This window comes from Ylistrum balloti, unplaced genomic scaffold, assembly GCF_031769215.1.
Source record: "Ylistrum balloti isolate Yb309-2 unplaced genomic scaffold, AGI_CSIRO_Ybal_v1 Utg369710, whole genome shotgun sequence".
NCBI lineage: Eukaryota > Metazoa > Mollusca > Bivalvia > Pectinida > Pectinidae > Ylistrum > Ylistrum balloti.
The window spans coordinates 392,706-419,431 of NW_026781936.1; the positions used below are offsets into that span (position 1 = coordinate 392,706).

A 26,726-nucleotide genomic window follows, 5' to 3' on the forward strand; every position below is an offset into this window, starting at 1 on the left:
ACAATATTTACTTCTTCTTTACGCCGATATTGATGTTCTTTTTTCTTTTTTCAATGGCATTGCTATATCGAAGAAATCCTAATGATTCCACAAATTTGAGACAAACAAGTGTACACAACCATTCATGATAGGTAAAGGTGCACACATACACCCTTCACTTGTACCTTCGGGCGTGCACCTGATACAAATACATCATCCCCGTGTCGGATCGTTTATAATCATCTGGTATTGCCTAGCTACCGTGTACGTGTCTGCAAGGGCGTGCGCGCGCTAAAATGACATAGCATCAGCACAATGACAGGCCGAATTCCTACAGGAAGCGGACACATGCTTCAGGAACCATTCCTTCGGTGTCGTTACAGTATATACCTGGTATCGGTATAATTACTTCCAGAATACAAATTGCCTGCCAACTGTACTGTAATAAATCTCCTCTTTGCTATTTCTAGACAGCCAGCATTTCAGAAGTTTACATACAGTTTTGCTTTATTACACAGAAATTAATTAAGTTTTCTTCATTATCTATTGTTTACCAAGGGAAAAGAACACAACGACTACATACATCAGATAAGACTCCCACTGGAAACTTGATGCTATATCATATCTCTTGCGCGAGGTTTCCAGCAACATAATATTGTGGTAGTGACTAAGATTATTTCCTTAATTACGAAACTAACTACATTAAACATTCTAATGCTATGGCATCCTCTTTTTATCTTTTTTTAAACACGCCGACAAGGATAGTTACTCAAGAGACGAATGTATGATATAAATGAAAACATGACCAACCATTCTAGAGAAGAAGCAATTAATTAAGATATCTGCAATTTTTGTATGGTTCGGATAGCTCTGCTTGTTTGTTTCTATTGAAGTCACTTACTGATATAATTTGTGTTGATTCCATCGTCAGAGCTTAAGGACTCAAAGTATTTGTTTCACAAGGTCAAAAGAGCTTTTCTTGCATTCCTATTAAGAGGAAAACTCACCGAATTCCGTTTGATTAATTCTTATGTGTTTGTAAACAATAAAGCGGTTAGCTTTAACAGGTTTGCAGTGTGAAGGCAGTAAAACGATATGTTTTCTACGTGATTCCTCTTTTATCATTCTCTTTTGTCTGAAAATGAGCTCAGTGTGTCTCCTGGATTATTCAACGTTCATGCTGGGACTGTCAACATTCTGACTACAAGCACGTGCAAATGAACATAATCAATACGTATTTCTATATACACAAACATGCAGTACCTCTGCAATAAGGATAAGTTATATTCCAAAGTGTTACATCGTTTTACGTGTACGCTAATGCAATGTCCCGAGCCTTTGACCTAGTTTCTGGACCGATTCCCGCCAAATTTATGTAATAATGTTTTTAATGTTATACCACAAATTGATTTAAGTTCTTCCTCTTCCAGTTTTGGTCTTAATGTTTTATACTTTGTTGGGAAGTTGCTTCATGCACGTTTGTCAGTACTTTTTTCCCAATCCCCCCTCCTTCTGTCTCTTTTGTTCGATTCTATTTTATAAATATTTTGTCGTCCTTGCTTAACACACGTTTCACAGTTATTTGCCTCTTCAGAACTCCTTTGTTTTTGTATATATTTAAGTAACACTCATTTGAAAACTTTACAGGTTACCTTTAAAATGATAATCCAAATTATGCTTTGCATAATCTTTTATACTTACATCAAAAATAGACAAAATCGAAATAAGCAAACTGTAAGTAGTCTTTACCGACTTCCGGACACGAACACTTTACAGAAGAAAAGAAGTTGATGATAAGTAGCGCTCAACCCATTGTTCAAAAATTCGAAAATGAAGACTTAATACCTGAACATTTGAATAGGGAAACGGTAATAAAATATTTGATACACTTTAATTTCATTCATTATGAATGTGGAAAAACGTTTAGGCTGGGTCGTGGAACATTTACAATTAAATTCAAAGAGGTTTCAAGCTAAGTGAAAACTACGTTCGCCAGTATTGGTACTTCTTCGAATTCTTTTGCAATGATGTCCTTGATGTTCTTTGTATTAGGTGCCTTACCCTTCATGAGGATCTCTCGACCGAAATCTTAACATCAACTCACTATCTGAATGGCACCGTTATACATGTTTCATGAGGCACCTTACAGGACCAGCACAATGCCGCGGTTATATTTTCATACATTCAATCGATATAATTCTGAATATTTTTATTTCAAAACGAGTCAGATATGGTTTAGTTATGGGCAATATCTTGGTTTCATCTTCACAACAAGATGTAATATGGGTCCCGTTTTGCTCGTTCGCAAACCGTTTGAAATATAAAGCTTTCAACAGACGACAACGATCTGTCTCAAGGACACAGTAAAATGTTGATGTACCGTTGCACCCCTGGCGTTAACGTAGAAGTATAAATGTGAGAGAAAGTCTCTGCAGAAAAGAACAGAGGAGACTGGGAATACGAGACACAAGCAGCAGAGGGAAGGGATTAACGACAAAAACACTTACGACGAAAAACGAAGAGGCTTAGGGAGATCGAAGTAGAATCCAAGGCTGGAGATCGCCAGGAAGTTGAAGCCAAATTCAGGAAACAACGATCAGTAAAAAGGCAAAACTAGCGGGAAACTGGCCTAGTTTAGGAAAGGGAATACTTTAAACGGAGTAGCTCATAGGCAGGGTATGAGGGGAAGACAAGGCGGTGGTAGATGATGAGAGAAAGAACGGCAAGGCGCAAGGGGTTCAGTAAGGGTGTGGGAGGGAAAAGCTATATTTTGTAGAAATATTAAAAAACATGCAAAAGTGGGTGTTCCTGGTTAAAAGATTGTACAAAAGACACGTAAGATTTGAAATAACGTGGAAGCAGATAAAGAGGTCCATAACGAACTGCTCGTCATTGATGCTGAGGGCGTAAATTTTGAAACCTAAGAAGCGACTATTCAAATCTAGACTGGGTGGTGTACCATCACAAGAAACCATTTCGTAAGAATGGAGTGCGAAATTCCACCAAGAACAAATACATAAACACGTATTCAGAGGGAGGGACCAGAAAGGGAGGTCGACTCCTGAATCACTGACTATGAGGGTCAGATTACATAAGTCAGACAGCGAGGAGAAATTCACATATAATGTGTACTTTGAGACTTGAAGAATCAATACAACTCAGTATATCAGTTTGTCTGATCTACGCCCGGAGGTATAACACTACGTGAATATCTATCTCCCGACCTCGCAGGCTAACACGTACAAAGTCTTATATCGTATAAATATACAACGTTTGTTTCGTTCATTCTCGATTGTTCTTAATTGCTCAATTGTCAACAAAAGACTATGAACATCCTGGTCGATATCAAAGACATCGTTTAATGCTCCATCCATCGATTTCAATTGTTCCCTATTCCAGACCGTTTGATATTTTATTGTATAACTGCCAATAAACAGAGTATATACAGACATTCAGTATTTGGTGTAGATATGAAACCTATATTTTTGTTTGTTTTTGTTTTATCTGTATTTCATGCCGACATGGAAATATTACTTAACCGGCACAAATGCTTTCCAATGATATCAACGTGCAAAAACGCTGCTCTATATATATGTGCACTATAAACTTCAAGACTTGTTTATTCTTTGGCCGAGCTATCCAAGTACATATGTACCAAACCGAGAATGCATGTTAAAAGCAACTTTTACACAAATTCTGCAATAAAGCCCGCGCCTCAGCGATCACTGCTATGTTGTGGCTTACTGCACGTTATTGGATCCTCGCAATTGCCATCTCCAAGATTGCAATACGCATACAACATTTGTTAAATTTGCTAAGATCAAAATAACAGGAATTTTTAGAAGAAAACTCTCGAGTGCCACATATTGCTACAGATATTTGTTATGAATACTGACAGAAGACATACAGGTGGTGAGTTATACCTTCTAGCAAATTAGTTTTCGATTCGATTGTTGCTAACACATCTAGGGAATATAAACGTATGATGGTATTGACTAAAATTCAGTGACGAAGACACATACTCAACATCCCTGCCGTGGATGTGAATGAGAGTTATGCCTGTCACAAACCTATTGTTATATTGTGTGCAATATTGTAAACAACGGTAAACAAATCCCGTAAAGAAACGAAAAGCCATCATTACAGATATGGCTTTCATCGACACGAGTGTACATGGGCTTACTTTGACAGAAGTCTACGGAGTCTTTCAGACAGATGAATGACGATCTTGTTTCTCAGCTAAAGTGCTAGAAGTCTAGTTAATATCAGTCTATATGTTACCACAATTTCGACTGAATAAATGCATGAATCTCTTCGCCACGTCCATTAACCTCCGGCTTGCTTCGGTCCGTGGCTGCGTTCGATACGTGTAGCGTCTGATTAAAGTTGGTAACTTGCTCGATATGCGCGTTACATATGAGGCGTAATGGTTTTCATGGCCAGGGTTCGGAAGGTCGGTCGTCGGTTGGCGCGCCATCCCGCAAAATAAATGACTATTTTCGGTGATGAAATAGTGATATTCCAAAGCTAAAGTTCCCGTCGTATGGAAGTTGTGGTTTCTGCTGTTTTCGGACAATCATTCAAATGATTAATATTTTCATGAAAAATGCGCTTCCTTTACGGTATGCACACATATTCCGATAAGGTATTTAAGTCACACCGAATGCTATATACAACGCTTTCTAACCAGATACATCCAGTGAAAGATGCTCGCAAAGCACTTTCATAAGGTCGTCCATGAACGTGTTAGATGTGAAAAGTCTCGAGTCACATTACTAGCTAAAAGTCGAAGTTCCAGACTGGCGGTTGTTTAAGTCTTTCTGTTAATGGTCTTTCAATACTAGTATTTTGTGAAAATATCACTATCAATAATACTTCAGGAATATTTACTTTGATACGAAAAAAGCGATATACCAAAACAAGAAGATAGATGAAAAAAGTTCACAGACGTCAAAGAGTGTTTTGTTTTCCTTGTACTTTGTTGAGAGTCTCCATGTAATTTTTCCTTTTGTCCATATTTTGCTCTACTCTTAGTGTTATTGGATCTAAGTTTATATCATAATAATATCGACCAATCGATGCAGTGTTATTTTTTCTAAATCAACGGGAATACCATATTGTGGTTTAAATGTTAACAGTAAGTCTGCTTGAAGATTTCTTCATTTCGGAAGGTTTAAATTGATTTAAGCTGAAACAAATTTCGATGCCTTGATGTACTCTGATACTTGGCATACGGCTTCAGGCACTGTCTTGACACTGAATGTATCATGACTAATGTGCCATGGACCGAAACTCAAGTGCTCATTGGTACTGCGGAAATATACCGTCTGACCCCTATCCAAGAGGATAATAGAATTCAACAAATTTTCACTGTAATGACAGTCCTGTACAGTAATGATTTTCCATAGACAATCATGCAAGGCAATGTCATCTGCTGCCGACATTCCATGTACATGTACTTGCGACCCTATCGATTTAAAGTTAACTGGTCTCTGTGTTCCAGTTTTCAAACGTTGTCCGGGTTTTTACTATAGATAGTCTAGAATTGACCGTCTTTGATGATATAATGAACTTTCAGATGGATTCCATAAATCGAAATGGCTGAAACTACGAACTTGTCGATATTATTATCATGGTACATGAAGTCAGACTGAAAAATCTGTTTGCCATGATTGATTGAATAACACCATTATCACCATGACGCCATTCTCTGATTATATTCAGACATATCAATTGTCACAGTATGAAACAAACGTCAATGAATATTCGTTAACACGTTATCGTATGTTGTACGTACGCCATGCTTTATTAGAATTACTCGACAATTCTCTTAAGTGATGTCATTATGTTTAAAGCTGTTACATCTATCATTCTACTTTATTTAGACGCAATAAAATGTGTCATTTGATTGATCGCATGATTTTTCCGATATATTCAGCACCAGCAATAGTGATGAAGCCAAGGTTTTTCCTAACCACTTGAACATTCAAACCAATATGGCAGCTATTTATTTTCCTTCGTTAAATATTTCGCTTGATGGTTAAGAGTGCTTGAAATCGTCTATTCAGCGAATTACGTGATGTAAAGTACATTTTATTCGTGCACATCTCTGACTTATACGACAGCGCCTGCATGTCCAAGAGTACAATACCATCCATTGGGGACTACAAACTTCGCCTCTGGTCATCAGCCATTCCGTTATTGGAAAGTTCAGGAAACATGATACCATCAATTCTTTAGCAATGACGTCATCAGGTTGATATTGATTACGAAGATTACTTCGGTATATTGTGTAAAGAGAAAACGCGATTAGCGTTATTTCAAATCACCTTTAACTGACTTTGTGAAAATTTACGATTATTTGAGTGAGTATAGTTTTGCAGCGAGGCAATGTGTGTTTCGTTTTCTATGTAATTCGGTCTGGAGGTTCGAAGCTTCACCAATGTACATTAGTTTATCATTAGGTGCTTTCCTAACACTATATGTGTATAATGTACTTTATTATTCGTTGTGGTGTCAGTATGCCACACGTTATCATACTTTCTAGTTTATCGGGGTTTGTTTTGTCTGGTATTCCAGTCTTGTTTTGGTATTCAGCAAGCCATTGTGACATGGCAACTTTTGCATAAGTACAAACGATTGAATGGCTGACCTTTTGGTTACGCATGTTTTGTGTAAAAACACTTACAAGAGACATGAATGAAAAGAAAAACTCCTGCATAAGTACAAACAGTGGTACCATTGGCCTTTTAGGAATGGATGCCAATGTGTACAAACTTACAACATACATACTAGGTTTTAAAGATCTGTATAAGTACACACGTTAGTGCCACTGACCTTCTGGTTATGGGTGTTATTGTGTACTAACAGAACAAAGAATACAAACCGCTAGGTATACCTTCCAGCTGCGAACTGACTAGATATTTAGCCTACCAACATCTTTCGTCTGGCAAATGGTCCAGTAGACAATGAGGACACATGTCAATCAAGAAGAGCACTGTTGGAGCAAATCGATGCATATACGGTGTTAACTAGGGCTAAGCGTGCTAGTATCTGTTATCGCAAACTAGTCCCTAACGCTATTGATCTATGAAGCTTTGGGCAATAGGTTAAAACATATGGTATCGTGATAATGAAGCAGGCCGCAGTTACATGTAATCTGTTAAAGGCGTTCTTTAACATTCAGTAATTTTCAAGTCTTGCTGTAATCGTGAAGTTCTAAATTGGCTGTAACCGTATAACGCCATTTTCACTGCTCGCTGTCGTCCAGATATTACTCTTCGCTGAAATACACGTGGATCCGTAGCCTGAAGTCAAGCGGAGCCTTTTTTAGTCTGATCGTGACAAGAATTACTCGCACGTTATTTGGAATTAGTTAAAAGGAAACTTTTATTCTACGCTTCATTTCCAGACAGTATGTGTATCTTCCCAGTCATCTAGGAATTTTGGTATCCGCAGAAAATATCTTTCAAAGATCGTGTAATTTGTGGATCTAGTTCAGATAAATGTTAGCAGTATATAAGCCTGTAAATAGCGGCTTTTGAAAGACAGAAAGCAGATCCTATCCATATATGTAGGTTTTGACCAGACAAAACAACATTATATATTATGATTGTGGACGAAGAGATGTTTCCTTACGCAGTATAACAGAAAGACACCTTCCTTCATTTTGTCATACCAATGGTTATCATTCATCTGTGCTGTATACAGCTACACTTGACCTCCCTCCTTCAGAACAGTTTTTCCAAACAACATTGAAGTGTGTATTCCATGTTTATATAAAGTCTGGTCATCAATACTAGTAATCAGTCACGATTAAGGATGAAAATCCTTGCTTCCTCATTGACGCTGTACTATTTATTCACAATAAGTTTCATCCAAATCCTTAAATCTTGTGGCTTGCCCTGCACAATTTGTTGGCTGTTTATACAAATTTTGATCATGTTTGGCCGTTGTATATAAATGGTTCTTTGCATGGGTTTTTGGAAATCTTGCCGTTGCCTTGCTGAATGATTACAGACCGGTGTCGGTTGGTGTCTGCGGTTCTGTAAAGGGTCCATAGGGAATTTCAAAGGGTCTACATGAGAATGGACGCAAAGAAATGCAGACAAATTTATCCCTACAGAAACAGTCGGCGTAAATACCGATATAAAATGAATCAGTGATTTAGCACATGCGTATACAATACATGCCGTTACACTCCTGGGAGAATTCTATTCGATTTCTGTTGGTCAAACTTTATACAGGGAACGTCTTGTACATATCAAAACTCCCACCATGTGTTGTAGACTGTGATCTTCGATAAAACCTGGACTATGTATTTGGTTATAAATTCAGTTCTGGCTTTCTGTTTCATTTTGACCATCAAAGTCATATGAAGTTGTCTTCCAATCTTTATTTGCTATGTAGACTATAATGTTATGGTGACTGTTTCAAAATCATATTGTATAGTTATTAAAATATTTCTATCTCTTACTGCTTTCCAGACTGATGCAATTACAAAATGTATTATTTTGATACAAAACGTTATTCTCACTAATTCAGAAATGTGTCTATGGATGATGTACAGTACTATTGTCATGTTTATTGTTGAACAGCCAATTTAACAATTCAATCTTTTGATAGAAAACATATCAAACGGACACACGAATCTTACAAATATATTAGTATCTAAAATATTGACTAATACGATATCTGAATGCAATCACATATGTATCGAACCACAATCAAGGCCTTATTCACAAACACCTTTATAATGTTTTAGATTGGCAAATGGTGTCGTGAACAAGGTAGAAGAAACTTACCATTACGTGGTCCTATCTTCCTTATTAAATTATCAGGGATTTCTGTTTAAATTCCCTTTCATTCATATTTCTCGATAGTTTCAACGAATTTTGAATTGGGATTTCGTTAACCTGTCAGTAGTTCTTGGCTGCTCAATTAAGGAATCACTTATTTGTTATTTAGCTTGCTGATGTACTAGAGACTCAACATCTCTTTTGAAATTTCATATTAAATCTGATAGAAAAAAAAAGAATAAGATAAGGGATCCCAAAGGAAATACAGATAACAAAAACAGTTATTTTGTATATATTTCTAAACGAATCTCAAGAAATTGACTGGAGAATTTAGATATATGAATAGTCTACGAGAGAACACACATGACCTCTATATGTTTGTAAATAAATACTGGTAGTCCTATCAGAAAAAATGTCAGAAACAGCTATGCACTTATCAAAGCCTTCAATCATAGACTTGTTATCCCTATAATTCGCATTGTTATCATTATCAGGTTCACAATCGACACGTGCCTGATCTCAAACTTAGCACATTGAGTCAAGAGGTTAAGGAAGCATCGTGAATCATGAAGTTACGAGGAAGCGATGTCCTAAAACGATGCCTTCTGATGTAATCCACATGATTTACGTTTCACAACTGTAGTTGTGCATCCCTTCCACGCCTGCACAGCACCATGGCATGACCATTTTAAACGACGGCAAAACGAAAACATTAATTCATTTAAAAAGTGTGCATGGAAACTAAAGCCTGTTTTTTGCTTATAAAATCATGATCATTACTTGCGTTTTATCTTCTGTTGGTCAATAAATATGTTCATTTTGTGTTTTGTGTTTACATCTTGCGTAACTTTGCTACGGTCACTGTTTAACAGGTGCATGATTGATAACATGAACGAAATAACATACGACTTGAATGTGTCAGTGTTTCTTCTGGTCGAGTGAACAGTCACTGACAAGTTCTAGAAGGACGAAATAGTAGAATGACTGAATGCATTATTTGATATTAATTTGTTTAATTCTAATTTTGTATCTAAAGGAGTAATTTTCATTTCTATGTTTTTTTTTCCCTTTTTTTTCCTTAAAGAATATAACGGCGTGAAGTGTGCGCCAAATGTTAGAAAAGTAACTTTATCCAAAAGAAATTATTAGAGGATCTACGATCAGAAGCTATGTATTTAGCTTATTCTACATGTAATACACATTTATGAATTTTATAAAAATAATGCTTGAGATCTCACATAATTTTGCGAGTATACTTTGAAACATTAGTTGCATCATATATTTCAACAACTTAGGCCCTTCGTACCACTAACGAGCACTAGGAGGACGAAACAGCTGTATGATGCAGTTTAATTCATAATTTTGCTTCGCTGTGTCTATTTCAACCTATAGTATTTATATGCCACAGTTGATTCGATATTCAAGGGCCTGTTCCCGTTATCACAATTTTTGTGCAAGAAGTCTGACTGACAAACCCGTAACACAAGGGTTTAAAAGATGCTGATTGATGAAAATTATTGGGAAGGTTTATGGTCACCATAGTGACCTCATTGCGAAATATTCTATTTCTTTCTGTGGCATGAAGCTCCACGTATGTGATGCTCGTTAGTGTACCTGTTGGTTCCGTTGCTGTATACCTTATTCTCATTCAAAAAGTGACATTACTTACTTGGGTTGACCAAGGTTAACATGTTAACAAGTGTCGTCGATGAAGCAGAAGACGCTTACTTTTCCGGAACACCCGGTCTTATTCTTGTACGTTTGCAGAAGTTGAGTTTGAAATATCATTATATAGCCAGGTTGGTATTTTCTCGAAGTTTTTGCACATTTCATTTCTTGAGTTCATTTGATGTAAGAATGATTTCACATATAAGGTGTGTGATAATAACACTTAGTTCAAAGATTGTACAAAAGATACACAAGTGAATACATGCGCCTATAATTACAAATTTAGATTAAGATACAAAAGAGCCAAACAATAAATTCAAATACACCATATAACTTTCGTGATGCTAAGGTCATAACTTCTGAGGTCTAGGAGGTAATTGAGGAAAATCATGATTAATCGCAAGACATGTCTAAACCTAAATTTTGGAATGTTCGTATATCTGATAATTTAAGACCAAAGTCAAGTGCAGATGTTTCACAGGAAATGTGCTAATTCGATTTTTTTCAAAGTATGTTTATTTTTATAATTAATAAATAAATATATAACGTACTTTCAGGCTGTTATACATACAAGTTATATGCACTTACTACTAAGTTGCTAGTTAATGTTTAAATGTTTAGGGGATGTCGGGAGTGAAATATAACGTGTTGACAGCAAACATATTAAAAATAATATGGCTTTATCTTACATCCGCTTAAATGTCTTATGATCGATATCTGTAAGGGCATGTCTTCTGTCCTATTTAAACCGACTTCGATCGCGATTTTGACATTTTAATGACAATTTGTGTATTTATCGGTCTGTAATGTCTGTAGATAAGTTTATGTGTCATTAAACATAATCCTGCAGTATATGATAGAATCGGTTATATTCCTTAACTGTAACCAATCACTCACCAGAAATCCCAATCCGCCTACCCATATGTCAACATGTTTGATAAACATTTTTTTTATAACATATAATCAAGAATTGTGTGTAGAGTAAATGCACATATGACATTTGTCGCTTCCAAATATGACAATTGCATTGACAACGTGACTTGTAATGAGCTTACAAATGTCAAAGCATACCAGAATGTTTTTGTTCTCTATCGCAGTTGATTTGAATCAATCAAGTGGTACAAACATCTACAGAGTAGATATTTGGAATAATATTAAATAGCATTAAGAAGTGATTGGAACATGCAGAAACGAGAAAAGGACCAACGACATAAAATCACGCTGCTGCGCAATGCATTCCGATGTTCTGCAGAAAATGTGTAGGCAGCAAGATTCAATACAGGCAGACCAACAAACACGCTGCCAATAAATTTAATGCTGCCTAAGACTTAAAAGTTCGTCACAAAACAAACAACACAGAGATCACCATAATAGCTATAATCAACTTGAAATGAAATATAGTGTTTGGTCGAAAAGGACTTCAAATTCAACATTTATGTAGTAAGACCAGCGTAACAATGAACTTCGAGTTGCCATGCCGTCTAGAATAAAATTTGAGATAACTTCAAAGATTGTACAATACACACACAAGTGAATAGCACCTATTCATAATTTAGAGTGAGATAGAATAGAGCAAAACAGCGAATCAAACCGCATTATACAGCTGTTCGTCCTTCTAGGACTCGCCAGTGATGTTAAGTGTCTAAAGTTTGAAGCCTATGAGACGACTTAGGAAAATCCAAATTGATCAAAAGAATAGTCAAAATCTAGACGGTGAGGTAAAGATGATTTCAAAAATTTCATACATCAGATAATTTTAGAATAGCGTCAAGTACATGTGTATTTTCTGAACCGTGCCACTATCTAAAAACTTCAAAAGACAATAACACAACATAAACCGATTCTATGAAAACTGAACAATTAAAATTACTTCCTATACATTTGTGTATTTGGTTCCGTTAAGGGACTGTGTAGTTATTATACGATATCTATCAGAAAAGTCCATGAATTGGTCAGAAAAGTCCATGAATTGGTCAGGAAGGTTCATGAATTAGTCAGGACGGGGTTCTTGAATTGGTCAGAAAGGGTTCATGAATTGGTCAGGAAGGTCCATGAATTAGTTAGAAAGGTTCATGAATTGGTCAGGAAGATCCATGATTTAGTTAGAAAGGTTCATGCATTGGTCAGGAAGGTTCATGAATTAGTCAGTAAGGTTCATGAATCTGTTTACTTTGCGTATTACATAATACATTACATATCCTTACGTCATTGACAGTTCATGAGCTGGTAAAGCACAACTGACTTTGGTAAGGTTACATAGTAGGAATGCCATACAATTGTAGATATATAGATATATTTATCTGCTTAATCAAATGTCCGCTAAAAAGTCGTTTTTGAAGAAAAAAGCAACAAACACAGAAACAAAAAAAACTTTGATCCACGAAATTATATGATTGTTTTAGTAACTGCATAGAAATTAATTGGTTAAATAGGTAAACGAGGACAGGTGCCACTCTATCATACTACATCTTGTATGCGAAATTGCATAGACACTAAAATTGCATGATTAACCTCGCTCTCAGAATGATGGAGACTTCCAAATTTTATTTTATGACTACATGTTCAAAGTACATGTACCACGTAATAAATCAGACTTGTACTTTTCCTATTGTAATGAGGCTCCATTCTGTGAACAATATAGACGGGTTAAGCCTTAGATGTCCGACATATCGGCATAATATGTATGCATAGCCATTACAGTATATACCAGTCCAATATCGACAAGAAGTCTTGAGCCTGAAATCTTATGTTCATTTGTGTTGTTGTCCTGTCGAACTAATACATTTGAAATGCAGTTCCCTGGGGCAATACACTTCTAGTTTAATCAGCGATCCAATTCAAACCATGAGCAAAGAACTATAGAGAACTCTGCAAATTATAGTTTTTTGTATAGCACCTCTACCGATTTAATGTATGTCTGCAAAATATTACGAATGGATGGAAAATTCCGTTGGGAATGGATGCTATTGAGAGCTGAATTAGAAAATGTGATGGATGTAAAACTGATACCAAACAAAAATGAGGAAGTCAATGCAGATTCGGCATTACATCTTAAGAAGAAAATGATTCACCGGATAGAACATCAGTGGTATATTTCTTTGCTCCGTATTGCATGGTTTATTCGATGCAAGGGGATTCATCACTCAGTCATTATTTAAAAATATATTGAGAACTATAGATCACGAGAATGCAAATTCATAGAAAAGGTTTTGGTAATCTATGATATAATGAATGCATGTTGTGTAAAAGTGCACATGGTTTACATGCCTCTGTTGTATAGTTTACATAGTATACAAAAATGTAACTATGCGATGCTGCATGTGCTTTCCCTAGCAACTCGCAAAAATTTAATTGTGATATTCCAAAATATTTACGATATATTTTATAAATCAAGACTACAAAAGACACAAATGTGAATAGCACGATTCATTACAAATATCTAGAGCAGATGAAATGAAGAAGAAACTGATAACCATGTACCTAAAATCCTGTGTGCTGAGAACATCACAATGTCTAAATATGCAATAGTGAGCTACCTCAGCGATACACCCGTGCTAACTCTAATCGCCGGGAAGAATAGGGATATTTCATTACTTTTGACTTAAGAAACTGGAGACAGAGTTTCCTCGAGCACTCGTTATATTTGAAATGATAGGATTTTTAACTTTCCCTGGCATGGATGAATATAACTGGTAACCCTAAGGAACTCAACATTGTCAATATCAGTTTTCACTGCTGTAATTAGAAGCTTTCATGAACTAGGAAATATTACACAGTTATACAGATATAATGATATCTCCTACAGTTGAAATCTCATAACATTTAATATTTAGTGGTATGATATACACATGTCTCAACAATAAAGCTGTACATAGCATGCTTGTTCGAAGACTTCAAAGACACCAAATTAAAATATGGTAAGAAATCATTCTCGCCTTAATTCAACGCAAGATCAAAATGTTGACATCAATTATCAGTTCTATTTTCTTATTAGTGAACTACCTCAGGTAAATGTATGTTTGTGTTTTTCAAAATAACATATGGTCTATTGTCAAATCTATATCCGTCAATGTTATACTATTTCTATAAATTAAAGCTGAATTAGCAAAGCAACATTTTCGTTTTTGACATGCAATCGCCGCATGTTTCAATCTGTTGTTTGTTCGACTGGAAAATAATTCTAAAATCGAATGCACAACTGGACTTCAACTCGAACTTGTCAGTTACATTTCTGTCTAATCTGATATCATATGATGAAATCCAGACGTCTATTTCCGCATGAAATCAACCTTTACTGCATGCATACAAATCCGACTACATATATTCAATGTATGTTATATACTGAGTGAATGTTTCGCCCACGGTATATTCCCGAAGCTTTGAATAGGATGCAATGCGCTGTAGGTAGTTTTTGTTTCATATGTTCACGACGGATGCAGCCACAACCGACGCGTTAATTATTTTCCAAAAAAAAAAAAAAAAAAAAATTATTATCATTCAAAGTTATCTGAAATTATCACTGATCCATTAAAGGAATTAATGACCTGAAGACATTCTTAGCAAGAATGACAATATAATTTTGACGTCAAAACATCATGGATATTGATGTTAGAAGGGGAACCGCGATATGTGACTCAGTTAAGCGATAATAACTATTGAAGAAACCTTGCACGGTTTCTTCGATTCACTGTAAACTTTTGGATAAAAACAGCTACATGTATGCACTTGCTTATCGTATAAGTGGTAAAGTCATTAAAAGAAAGGATACAATTGTGGAACGAAATCAAAATTTTCATTACCATAAGACTTAAAATTAAGCCTTCGGAGTTGGTCTTTATACATTGTAAGCGGTATTCAAGAAATCTTTTCGAGTAGTCTGTAGTATTTCAAACTCAAAAACTGGTGTAACATGGGCAAAACATTAACAAAATAAAGATTAACATGATGACTTTTGAGCACACAACAGATAATAATCTCAAGTGTTACCAGCATTGTAATTTGAAAGGGTTTATAGATAAAGTAAGTGGTTGTCAAAAACTAAATGATTTAGCTAATGATATTTGTTTGCATTTTCAGGTTTCCTGGCGGAAAGTATCCCTCGATTATCCTCTAACTGTCGGCACGCTGTTGTTCGACCCTCAGGAAGAACTCAGTGTTGATCACAAGAATCTGAGAGGGATGGTCACTCAGTATAACCTTATCATAAAAAGGGCGCAGCCCCGGCACTCGGGGAAGTACGAGTGTCAGATTAGTGCCACCAACATTCATACTCACCATGTATACCTTACTGTGTTAGGTACGTATTCATGACGTAATTATATTCTCAAAATATCTATATATGAAATTTATTGAAGGAATTATACTTTAACAAAAATATGATGACATAGCTAAAACATATCATGAAATTGTTGTGTTATATAAATATGTAATGATGCAGTTATGCTATATAAAGATATGATGACCTAGTTATGTTGTATAAACATAAAAAAATGACGTAGTTATGCTATACAAACATATGATGACATAGTGATAAAGTAGAAATGTGTTGAATATTTCACGTTACAATGCCGTCAGTTATGGCATAATTATGCATGTGAAATATGAATACGCCATTTCTCATACCGTATGTGTAGATATACCTGTACTGTTAGATTCATGTGAAAGATAACAATACGATAATCAGTAGCGTCATAGTTTTGTAAATATGTCAGAGGTACAGGTTAAGGTGTTATAGTCCACTCGTATCATGGTATTAGGGTTGCATTATAAGATACGATCAACATCAGCTGTCTATATATATGTTATTGAAATTGACGTTGGCGTACTCGGAATATTTTTACATACAATGTACATTACATTCAACTAATTAAGTGTCTAATTTTTTCATATCCACTAATGGAATTCTAAGCAAAAATGCTTTTCTAAATTAACGCAATATGTTATTGATATATTCATTACACAAATGTGATTACTATTTAAATCGCATCCTCGATACTCCAGGAGTTGCGCTCACTATCGTTCTCTGCACACATGGAACATGTCAAGGAAATATTGAAGGCACAAGCGATGTATTTTATTGGTTTCTGAAGAACGGCTGATTGATTCGCTCCTTTTGAAGGTTCTAATGGAATGACATCGAACTTCAAAGTCATTACAATATACCGTTATGCGACCTTGACATTCCTTTGATGTACATAAAACGGTCAAACTAGTCTTGTCGACAGGTGCCGCACATGGAACGTTCAGTATTTCCAGACATGTCCCATGGGTGCAGAGAGCGATAGAGAGCGTAACCCCTGGAGTATCGAGGAGGTTTAAATCTAAAGCGACATTCTTTTGAGCTAATTTTTGGAATGCCATTTTTGGAAATATCTGGGAATTAAAGTAACAAAGCACCAATGTTTGGAACACACAAGAGGGTAATTTAACTGTCAATCTTACTTTAGGTGTCACTTTAACAAAGTAAAAATAATTTTCTTATCCATACGATCTAAATTGTATGACTTATATTCATAATGTAAAGTACCGCTTTCGACTACGTTTTCGCTTTGGTGTAGACTTACTAATGTTAAGATGACAAGCAAATTTCTATTGATAACAATCTTGGCATCTTATTTAGAAACATTTTACGCCATATTGGAAAAATCCTTTAGTCTTCACTCTTCTAACATTTAACATTCCATTTCACTATAGCAGTCCCACCTACTTGGCTATACTGATACTAAACATCTTGCGGTCTGAGATTGCGAGCTTTATGAAACAATAAAGTATAATATACTTATAGTTGATTTCTGTATCCAAAATAGCTCAAGTTAAAATAGATCTAACAACAGATGTGTAGAGAGTCAACCTTAGCTGTGTTATAGATAATCCTTTTACAAAAAATATCTTCAGATTCTAGATTTTCTTTGTTGTTTACTTTTGATCTTTTCTAGATCTGCATAGGTAATGCTACTATATATACTTTCTCTGTCTGATTGACTCAAAACATGATATATTTCATGAAGGAAACGTAGTTGTCGAGAAAACTCATAATTATTATCATGTCTGTATCTGGCTTTCGTTGACTTTTTAGTTGCCATACTGATTTCATAGTAATACATTTACTGTTTTCGACTGCGTTTCCGAATGTTTACAAAATCTGTGTCTTCAATGCATTATTAAGAGAGAGAAAAACTTTCAAGTGCGATGTTATGACTGATAATAACGAATTATTTTGGGATACATCGTGACCTTATCAGTCATTAGTTTGGCGTGTCGTGCCCCCACTAACATTACATTATAACTGTACTTACGGTTCTAACTGAAAAAATATGGCCGAAAAAATGGTGTGATAAGTACTTTGCATGGGATGTTGTATGTTTACACAATATCTATACACAAAGACGTTGCAAAGTCAGAGCGGGATGCAATATACATGATCATCAAATTATTTTTTGTAATAATCCAGCGTACTACTTAAACATATAAAATGATCTCTTAAACTCTGTTTTCAAACTATGTTTCTTTAGCAAAAGGTTTAGTTTCTAGTACTGTATACATTAAAATGTTAAGTTTGGCGATTCTGAGTCTAAGATATCGAGACTGTGAGGCTTTTTTCTTTAGATGACTGCAGAGTACTTGTACATTTTCACCGATACCAATGAATATAGATCGTATGTAATGGTTTACCTATAAAATATGCGTTGTTCAAAATGGACGATGTATATCAGAAAAAAAGATGGAATTACATATGCCATAAAAATAAATAAATAAATCAAAATTATTCGGAATCAACCTCGTTATCATTTTCCTATCATAATTGAAAGAATGATGTTGGTTGTTATGCAATTTAAATTCAGATACATTGCAAATCAAAAACGGTTTTAGGATAGTATATTAATCCTTAGTTTTACTGTTTTTTATGTAATTGACTCCTTTCTGATTTGCTTTACATTCCCAAGCCATTTCATGGTTGAGACATATAGTGTATCCATGATCATCATTCCGTCATTATATCGCTTCCGCTTCACTTTTCAATGGATACGGATACAGGTTAAAGTTCTGATTTTGGTAATAGTCTATAGATTTCTTCAAATGTTATGGAAATTTCATTTTAATTTTTTTTTTATATAATTGTTAAAGGATGTTAAGACCAAAACTGGAGAGCCCTGTCTAACTTTTGATTTGAAGACAAATTCCCTCCCCTCTTGCACTTAAGACAGTTTTATATCAGATTCGTTACCATAGCTTCAGCAGGTAGAACTTCACTTTCATTTCATGAGTGATGAGATTCCACAGAAAAGTATGCCAGTTGGGGCATTAATGTCTCTACGACTCATCTAGTTTCAGATTCATTACTTGTCGGAGTGTTCAACTATTTGATCTTTACAGTTATTTTGTCATTTTTGTCCGCAGCACAAACATTATATTGTCCAAGACAAATAGGGAGGGGTGGGGTGGAGGCTTTCGGGGTGGGGGTTTTGGGGGGCAGTTTTCGGTTTCCTTGATCCGTGATTTCCTGAATGAACATTTTGACATTCGTACATATAATTGACTTGTATACCTGTATGTAATATCGAATAACAAATGTCAGTAGTGTTTGTAGAATGTGTATAGCAATTATTTGCTTACAACTCTGAGCTTTTAGCTAGTAGTTTCAAAGCGCAGTCAGTTATGCGCTACATTTGATTCCTTTTGAACAAAAATTAAATTTTAAGCGCTCCAATCTTTTCACAGATTCACCTTTACAAGTAGAACCAGGTAAGGTATATGCTTTGTTGTCGATTGTTCATTCATAAAACGTCACTCATCACTGCTTCCTCTGCACCATTTATTCCTATAAACTTTATAAGTAAAAGAAATTAAGACTATTCACTGATTAACTTCTAAATTTGCTTATTATCAACAATATCAACTTAAGACCAGCAAGACATTAAAAGAAATACACACTAAAATAAGGTACATATGAAATATGTTGATGTTCCCTGACGTATGTTACACCAAATAGTGAGACAGTAAGCGATACAAATGTATACACTAAGCAAATGTCATGTTAAAATATTTTCTAGAAAAATAAATACGAGAATGTTAGATTTGGAATAAATAAGTATTGATTTCGTTCTTTAACATTAGCTGTTTTGCATGAAATTTTATTAATTAGTTCTAAAATGTTACTGCAGAATACGTTGTAATTAAAATTAATTGAATGGTCTAAGTAAGATATCTCGAGAAGGAAAACACATTTATATCAGAAAATAATAAGTAGATTGAGTTAATGAAAAAAGGTGAAATGGGACTTTGGCAGGTTTTGTAGTTTAGCAGAGCAGTAAATGATACAGCTGATATGTCGATTGCAAAGGAGTAAAGAGAAAACATTAGCAACTAGCATATGGTTATTTAGGTGAAATTCTAAAAATGGGAGGTTTCTCAACTGCGATACGAGGTATTGATAACAGAAGAACAATACAAGTCAACAGATATCGATCACGTCATATAATATTTACCTTATGTAGTTTAAGGTCATCTAGTTCAGAGATAAGTGGACAACGAATCTTATAATTGGATTCAAAAGATCATCAACGAGAATTCTACTCTCTCACAGTACGTTTTTTACCACATCAAGTATCGTAAGCACTGCTTTAACATTTTTATCACCAATCCTCATAAACACACCTTTCAGATTAGTGCTATAACTCAATTCAAAGTTATGCAATTATTCTAGTTAGAAGGAATTGTGTACATATTTCATAAGCCTATTGTCGGATCAGCTACATTCATCTGTCTATACTCTCGATGTACGCGTGGCTTTGTTACGATAACTCATTAGCGCTACACTGTCGCCAGTTTTGTCGCCTTTTAACATAATTTGAAAACACGGATTACAATTCTTCAGCAGACTCTCGTTATTAAAAACCATCTTGGCGACATTCAAAGGAAATGTTTCCTTTGTCCCAAAGTAAGCAACTCAGCATGGTGCTCGTATAGTTAAACGGATTCAGTGAAAACAATCATCCCCTTATTTGTTACATTGCTTTCATGGTAGTTGCTTCTTTCGATACCTCTTCTATCGCTTTGGTTCTTTCGCCTGTTGTTTGCTATAATAATAAACTTAGAAAATGTATATTTCATTATCTAATAACAATAGTATATAAAACAAAATGTGTTTGTTAAATACCTTTCAAATATTTTATTTGCTTAAGTATATTTCTTTTGATCAATCATTTTCTTTTATCCTGACTTGCAGAGACATAGTACATCATTTTTCACAAAGCGCAAGTTTGCAACCATTTTGTTTTGTTTTTGATTCTTGTTTTCGACAAGGAGAAAACACTTTATTATGTTAACTTTTACACACATCTTTGTTAATGTCTCAAAAATCGATTTCAACTTTCCTTTGCATAGACTTAAACGCATAGCAAAATGGCTTGGCTATTAGATCAAAATGAGTATAACTATAAAACTGCTTTTCGAATGTGTTTCAAAGGACATGATATATTACATAATTTTTTTCCATTGGACATTTCAAGTAAACATTCTTTTAAAAACAAAATATCGAAATTGAAGCAAATGATACTATCAATGTTCAGGTAATGCGACCTCATAAGAGAGAACTTAATCAAACAACATTAACCATGTAATGTTGCCCATATGATAACACTTTTTAGGTTTTAAAACTTCTTTATTTATGGTTTGATTACAAGTTTTCTGGACATGCTCACGAGTCCGTACTCCGACCTAAGAAATGCTAAAAATGTAGTGTATTTAGACGTGGGTGTTTGTAGTTCAGGATGCTTTGTGTAAAATAGCACAGTCAAGAACAAAAGGTGATATTAACCTATAAATGCTTTAAGTAAGTGTCGGAAAACTAAAACGACACATTTTAGTTCCTTCGAAAGGGGTGAGGGTATATATTGAAAGATCCTGAGATTTATGCGAAAAGACCAACGATCCGGTCCCAGATAAGTCTCTAAATATATACATACCAACATTTGACACATGCTTACATGAGTTTTATCATCGTATTGTTTACTTGCATGGTTGTTTTTTCCATGTAACAAATAGTTTTATGGTGGAATTTTAGCACAAACTTCACTTCTAATTATACCACCCACATGTAAACTTTGCAACCTGACGACACCTCGTTCTTTTCGGGGGTAAGGTCATTTTTTCTGGCTAAGAATTACTATACGTGTGTTGAAATGTAGACAGGTACAGTGCAACACAGCTATCAAATACCAAACAAGTTCTAATGGATTATTGTGGTCCCAATTTGCTTCAGAGAGTTCCGTAATGACATTAACAATCAACGACAAGATACTTTTTGGGAAAATTGGCACTGAGTAAAGGACATGATAATACATCCTTTTTCGACCATATTTTAAGTACTTTTAATGCTTTGATTTACGAAACCGTTAAAACGGATTTAACAACATTATCTTCCATTTAACAACTGGAAATGATTAACAATGCATTTTACTAATAAACTTAACGTCATACCTGCAACAAAATAAAGGGATTTTAAGATATTGGTTTTTATGTTCACTTTTGTTAATTATGTTGAGAACAAATTTTACTGTAATAATCGGATCTTGTCGTATCACTCAAATTTCAATGTTTAAAAAAATGTGGAAGTTCGTTTGCATCTGTTTCTGTGGATAAATCCTGCTTACAAAATTTACTAGTTGTGTTATCCATGTCGAAGTTTTTCTGATAATCATTTTTTTTCTTTTTTCGGTTATATCTGAATTTGCTGATTAATTGTTCCCCACGCATTCAACAAAAATAAAAACCTCACGACATGTATTGTAGTGTTGCTAATGACCTTATATATTATTAAATATATAGACGCAAATCTTTTATGATTACCTCGGTCCTAATACACCCACTAACAATTATCTTTCAACATTCAGTTGCAAATTCGCATTTGTCTCAAAGATCCAAAGTATCAAATTTGTCGCATGCAATCACTTCTAATTTTCGTATTCTTTGAGAATAATTTAGTGTGATGGTTGAGAATCAATAAAATTTTGCATGTTTGTTTTTCAAATTAACATTACATTATATTTGTTACGCTTGCGTCAGAAATCCAATGAAGACTTCTGTTATATGTCGAAGAAAAGAAATATTTATTGATATATTGATTCCTTAAGCGTAGTGTACAAAGAAGCATTGAATATAGCGTGGTAAACAATATATGCTTAGCTTTTCTCATCTAATTTGTGTTAATTGTGCACAATGCACTGCGTTGATATGTGTTTCTTTTTGTACAAAAACTATATTTTTCTTAATACGCACCGATAAGCACAATTCCGTCAATTTCATATTGCTTGAATATTTATAAATCATATTTTTCTTTTAGCAATAAATATCCGAGGAACAGAATATGTTAGTCGGTATGAAGAAATTAGATTAGACTGCAACGCTACAGGTGCAGTGAGAGCACCAGATGACATCGATTGGTTCCATAATGGTCACATGATAGTAAAAGACGATCAAAGATGGCGGGGCCGAATAAAAGTTGTAAAATACAAACCCGAAGTGCCTGGAAGGTCCCTTATTAGCCATTTAATTATTGAATATAGCTTATTGAGTGATGGTGGGCGATATGTCTGTCGGAGTTCGGATTTGGAGACCGTCAGCATGGACGTTAATGTCCTTAACAGTAAGTATATTCTAATCTTCTCAGTTAAAACTCGATATACAAATGTGGATTTTATATACTTCAAGGGATATATTTGTCAAAAGTAAAGCAATTTCACTTCATTCATAATTGTTACAATGCTTGTACGTCAGAAGACAAATGTCATTACGATGTTTCTATTTTATGTTTTATCATATTAAATTTCAAACTTTACTTTCCCCTCTGATATTTTTATTTCATTTTAGAAAGAAACACTATATGTATGTTATTTCCATCCTTTTCAAAGTTAGCCTGGATTCAAATATCCAAAGAATACCTTTTGATTGACAGATTTTACCAAAAATACCCTGCCTGTTTCAAAGGTTCGCATTATGTTAGATATAACATAAAGGATGTTAAGATATTGATATATAATTACATTTGCAGCTTAATTGGTTGTTATAGCTATGGTATTCTTCCTGCATTAAAGACCTGTTCCGTAAACATTTTTTAGATTGATAGTAGCATTAGCACAATGCTGATAGGATAAACCTGCAACAAACGAATCCTGGCTACTAACATTAAATGCACAGTTTATTTCATATAGTTTTTTCATATCCCCCTCTGCAGCTATAATCTGGACCTCTCCTGTAAAGCTACAATCCATACTTATCCTCTCATGCCAAAATATCTACCTGTTCTGTAAAACTACAATCCATATCTGTCCTGTCTAGCAAAAATCTCCACATATGCTATCAAGCACACTTCTTCGTTTTCCTCTCTATTTAAACTCGTTATACCTTTTCTGTCAAAATCTATTTAAGTCCTGTATACTTATTTTTTAAATATTTTTTCCTGGAGACCTACCATCTGCACGTTCTCTGTCTTCTCTGCTTACCATCTATGCTTGCCCTCTAGACAACATCTAGGAGTCTGTTTTGTACTCCATATCATCTACCATTCGCTTGATTCTTTTAAAGGTTTGGTTTTTATGATCTTTTGGGAACGTTTACTTCTGCCTACTATATCTTAATATATATTCCATCGCTTTAATAGCATCTCATTACCGTTATGTCTTTGAAGCATCGTTCTTGAATGTATGATAACTATGAAAATCATATCACTCTTCGCCCAGATATTGCTTTCTAAAAGTAGATTTTATAAGACTTCTTTATCCTATTCTTTCATTTCCATTTGAAAAATAGTCAAATTCTGAGACTGTTGTGTATATTCTTCTGGCTTCATTGACGATTTGTATTGAAAAAAAACGTACACGAATTTCAAGCGAATGTGCCGTCGTATTATGCGGATTGTCCTCATGTATCGAATGTTTGCTTTGACGCTTAAAAACAACATACGCAAATGAAAAGCTTTTAAACTCTGTAGAAATATAGAATCTTTTCTTATCAACTATTTTTTATTTCTTCATTTTATACAGTCCGAAGATTCAATTCGTTTGAACTTCAGTGGTTGTGACATACTTTGACATAGCCATTTCTTGTCTCTAAGCTCTATTATATTATTCACAGGCACTCGAAAGATACATTAAAAGAAATGTCATGTATAAGAAGTAAACATTGTTACTTGAATAGAATTCTATTGACCACGTCCATCGTATATACCCCGATTATCTCGAATGTTTCCAACAACGAAACCCACTTGGACTGCTTTCAACCAAGCTGTATGATAAGCGGGATTTCAACTTCCTTTTTGTGAATTTTCCATTTCTGGATAGCAATATTCCTGCATCCCGAACCTATGGTGTTGATATGTCGTGGTTGATTCGATTTCCAAGGACCTCTTCCATTTACCACGGTCGTTGTGCAAGACGTCGGTCAACACATAAGATGCACGATTAAAAAGTATAGGGAAGTTTAACGGTCATCATAGTGATCTTATAGAGAAATATTCTGTTTCTATGTTCTATATGAAACTGGATGTAATTGATGATCGTTTGTTTGTCTGCTGGATCCGTTGTTGTAAACCTTATTATCATTTGTAAAATTGAACTTGGAATGACTAAGGTTTACATGACGGATGTCGTCGATGAAGCAGAAGACACTTACGCTTCCGGAATACCTGGTTTTATTATCCATGTTTTTTCAGGATCCTCCTTTTGCTAATATTTTGTCCTCATTACTCTGTTGAGTTGTTGGTATTGTCTTAATATTTCTCTTACGTTTGTACAATGTACATGAGTCTCAACGTTCACAAACTATCCGCGACAATTAATTGTATGCAATTCCAGCAATTATCTCTATTTGATCCGCCAAAATATATATGCAGTCATTTTGGACAATTATTGGTATGATTTTAGTATCATGTGCAACAACTAATCTAGAATCGAATGAATATTGATATCAGAAAGCATGGAAAAGAGAAATTATCCCGATTATTTATTTCTTTTACCGTCGAAATCATTTAAAATCTCGCATTTATCTATGACAAAGACTGTTCTCTCTCACTGTCGGACCTGACGGAAAACAGTCATATTTGCTTCTTTAATAAGAGTCCTTCTATAGCTATTCATATAATTGCTTGTATTAAAAAACCCGAGCAAATTCACTTTTGACAAAATTTCACAGTAAGCCTATCCTTCAAATACGCTGAGAGCTGGCAGATCGCCAAAAACGTTAAATTGTTATGAATGGATTTTATCTGGTTTACTATTTGCATTATGTAGAACAAGCAGAACCCCTAAATGGTTCGTGAGAATACCGAAATTTTGACAAGTCCGATTTAACATCGATGTTTTTTTAAACGATGTAGGTTTGGGGAGACAGTTGGACAACGCTACTGAAAGGAGTGCAACACCCAGGTTCATAAGTAATATGTTTTTAAATGTTTTACCTGCTACATCACAGTGGAATATACATAATTTTCCCAATTGATGATAGTTTCAGTTGCATGGTACAATTATGTAGAAGCAAGATGTTAAAATGACAAAGGAACTGACACCTATATACTGACTTATTAATAAGGAAAAAATACCTTCGCGTTGGTTATCGACTGAAATATGTACTAAATGACAGCATAGGTATACGATAACGTCACAAATTGAGGGACATAACTGTAATTGTGTGTTTTTTATTTGTTTTTTGTTTGTTCATTATGAATAGTTTACGCTAGTAACAGTGTACATTGAAGGAGTATGGTTTGTGCAAAAAAAACTTTGGTCTGTTCTAAGTTAAAGAGACCAAATCCCTGTTGTGTTCATGTGGTTAGGTAGCTTGAAAATGAAAGAAAATGAATGTATGATGGATTAACCTAGATATATCGGCAAAACCACGTAAGAAGTTCATCAAGGATGAATCTTCAGCACATGAGGCTCCAGAGTGACGCGTCTGATGGTAAATCTACTTTTAATGATGAGACAGAAGGCTCCTCCAAGACCTACGTTAGATACACTAATATATACATATATACTTATAACCTTCTTTATCACTTCATATCAGTATATATAGATGATAACAAGTAAATACCTTTCCATTTTGTCTTTAAATAAAGCTGCTATAATTATAGCCGACAGATCGTTTATTAAAGTAGTCGGGTCCCGTAGCAAATGTGCCAATAGCGGTAAACGTCCTTACTAAGATGTCATTCCATCGGACTGGACACGCAAGATATGTCCTGATCTTTAGTTTATAGTCTGTGTATGCCCAGTATTATGGTGACACAGG

The 26,726-nt window shown here is 34.8% G+C and overlaps 1 protein-coding gene across 3 annotated transcripts in view; it reads left to right on the forward strand.

Moving 5' to 3' along the window:
* LOC132565289 (zwei Ig domain protein zig-8-like) overlaps positions 1-26,726 on the forward strand; it is a 164,731-nt gene that overhangs the window by 119,130 nt on the left and 18,875 nt on the right. For all 3 annotated transcript variants that reach the window (XM_060229925.1, XM_060229926.1, XM_060229927.1), the window contains 3 exons: positions 15,522-15,741; positions 19,164-19,187; positions 22,786-23,088. In XM_060229925.1, the coding sequence (XP_060085908.1) occupies positions 15,522-15,741; positions 19,164-19,187; positions 22,786-23,088 (547 nt within the window). The remainder of the gene's footprint in view (positions 1-15,521; positions 15,742-19,163; positions 19,188-22,785; positions 23,089-26,726) is intronic.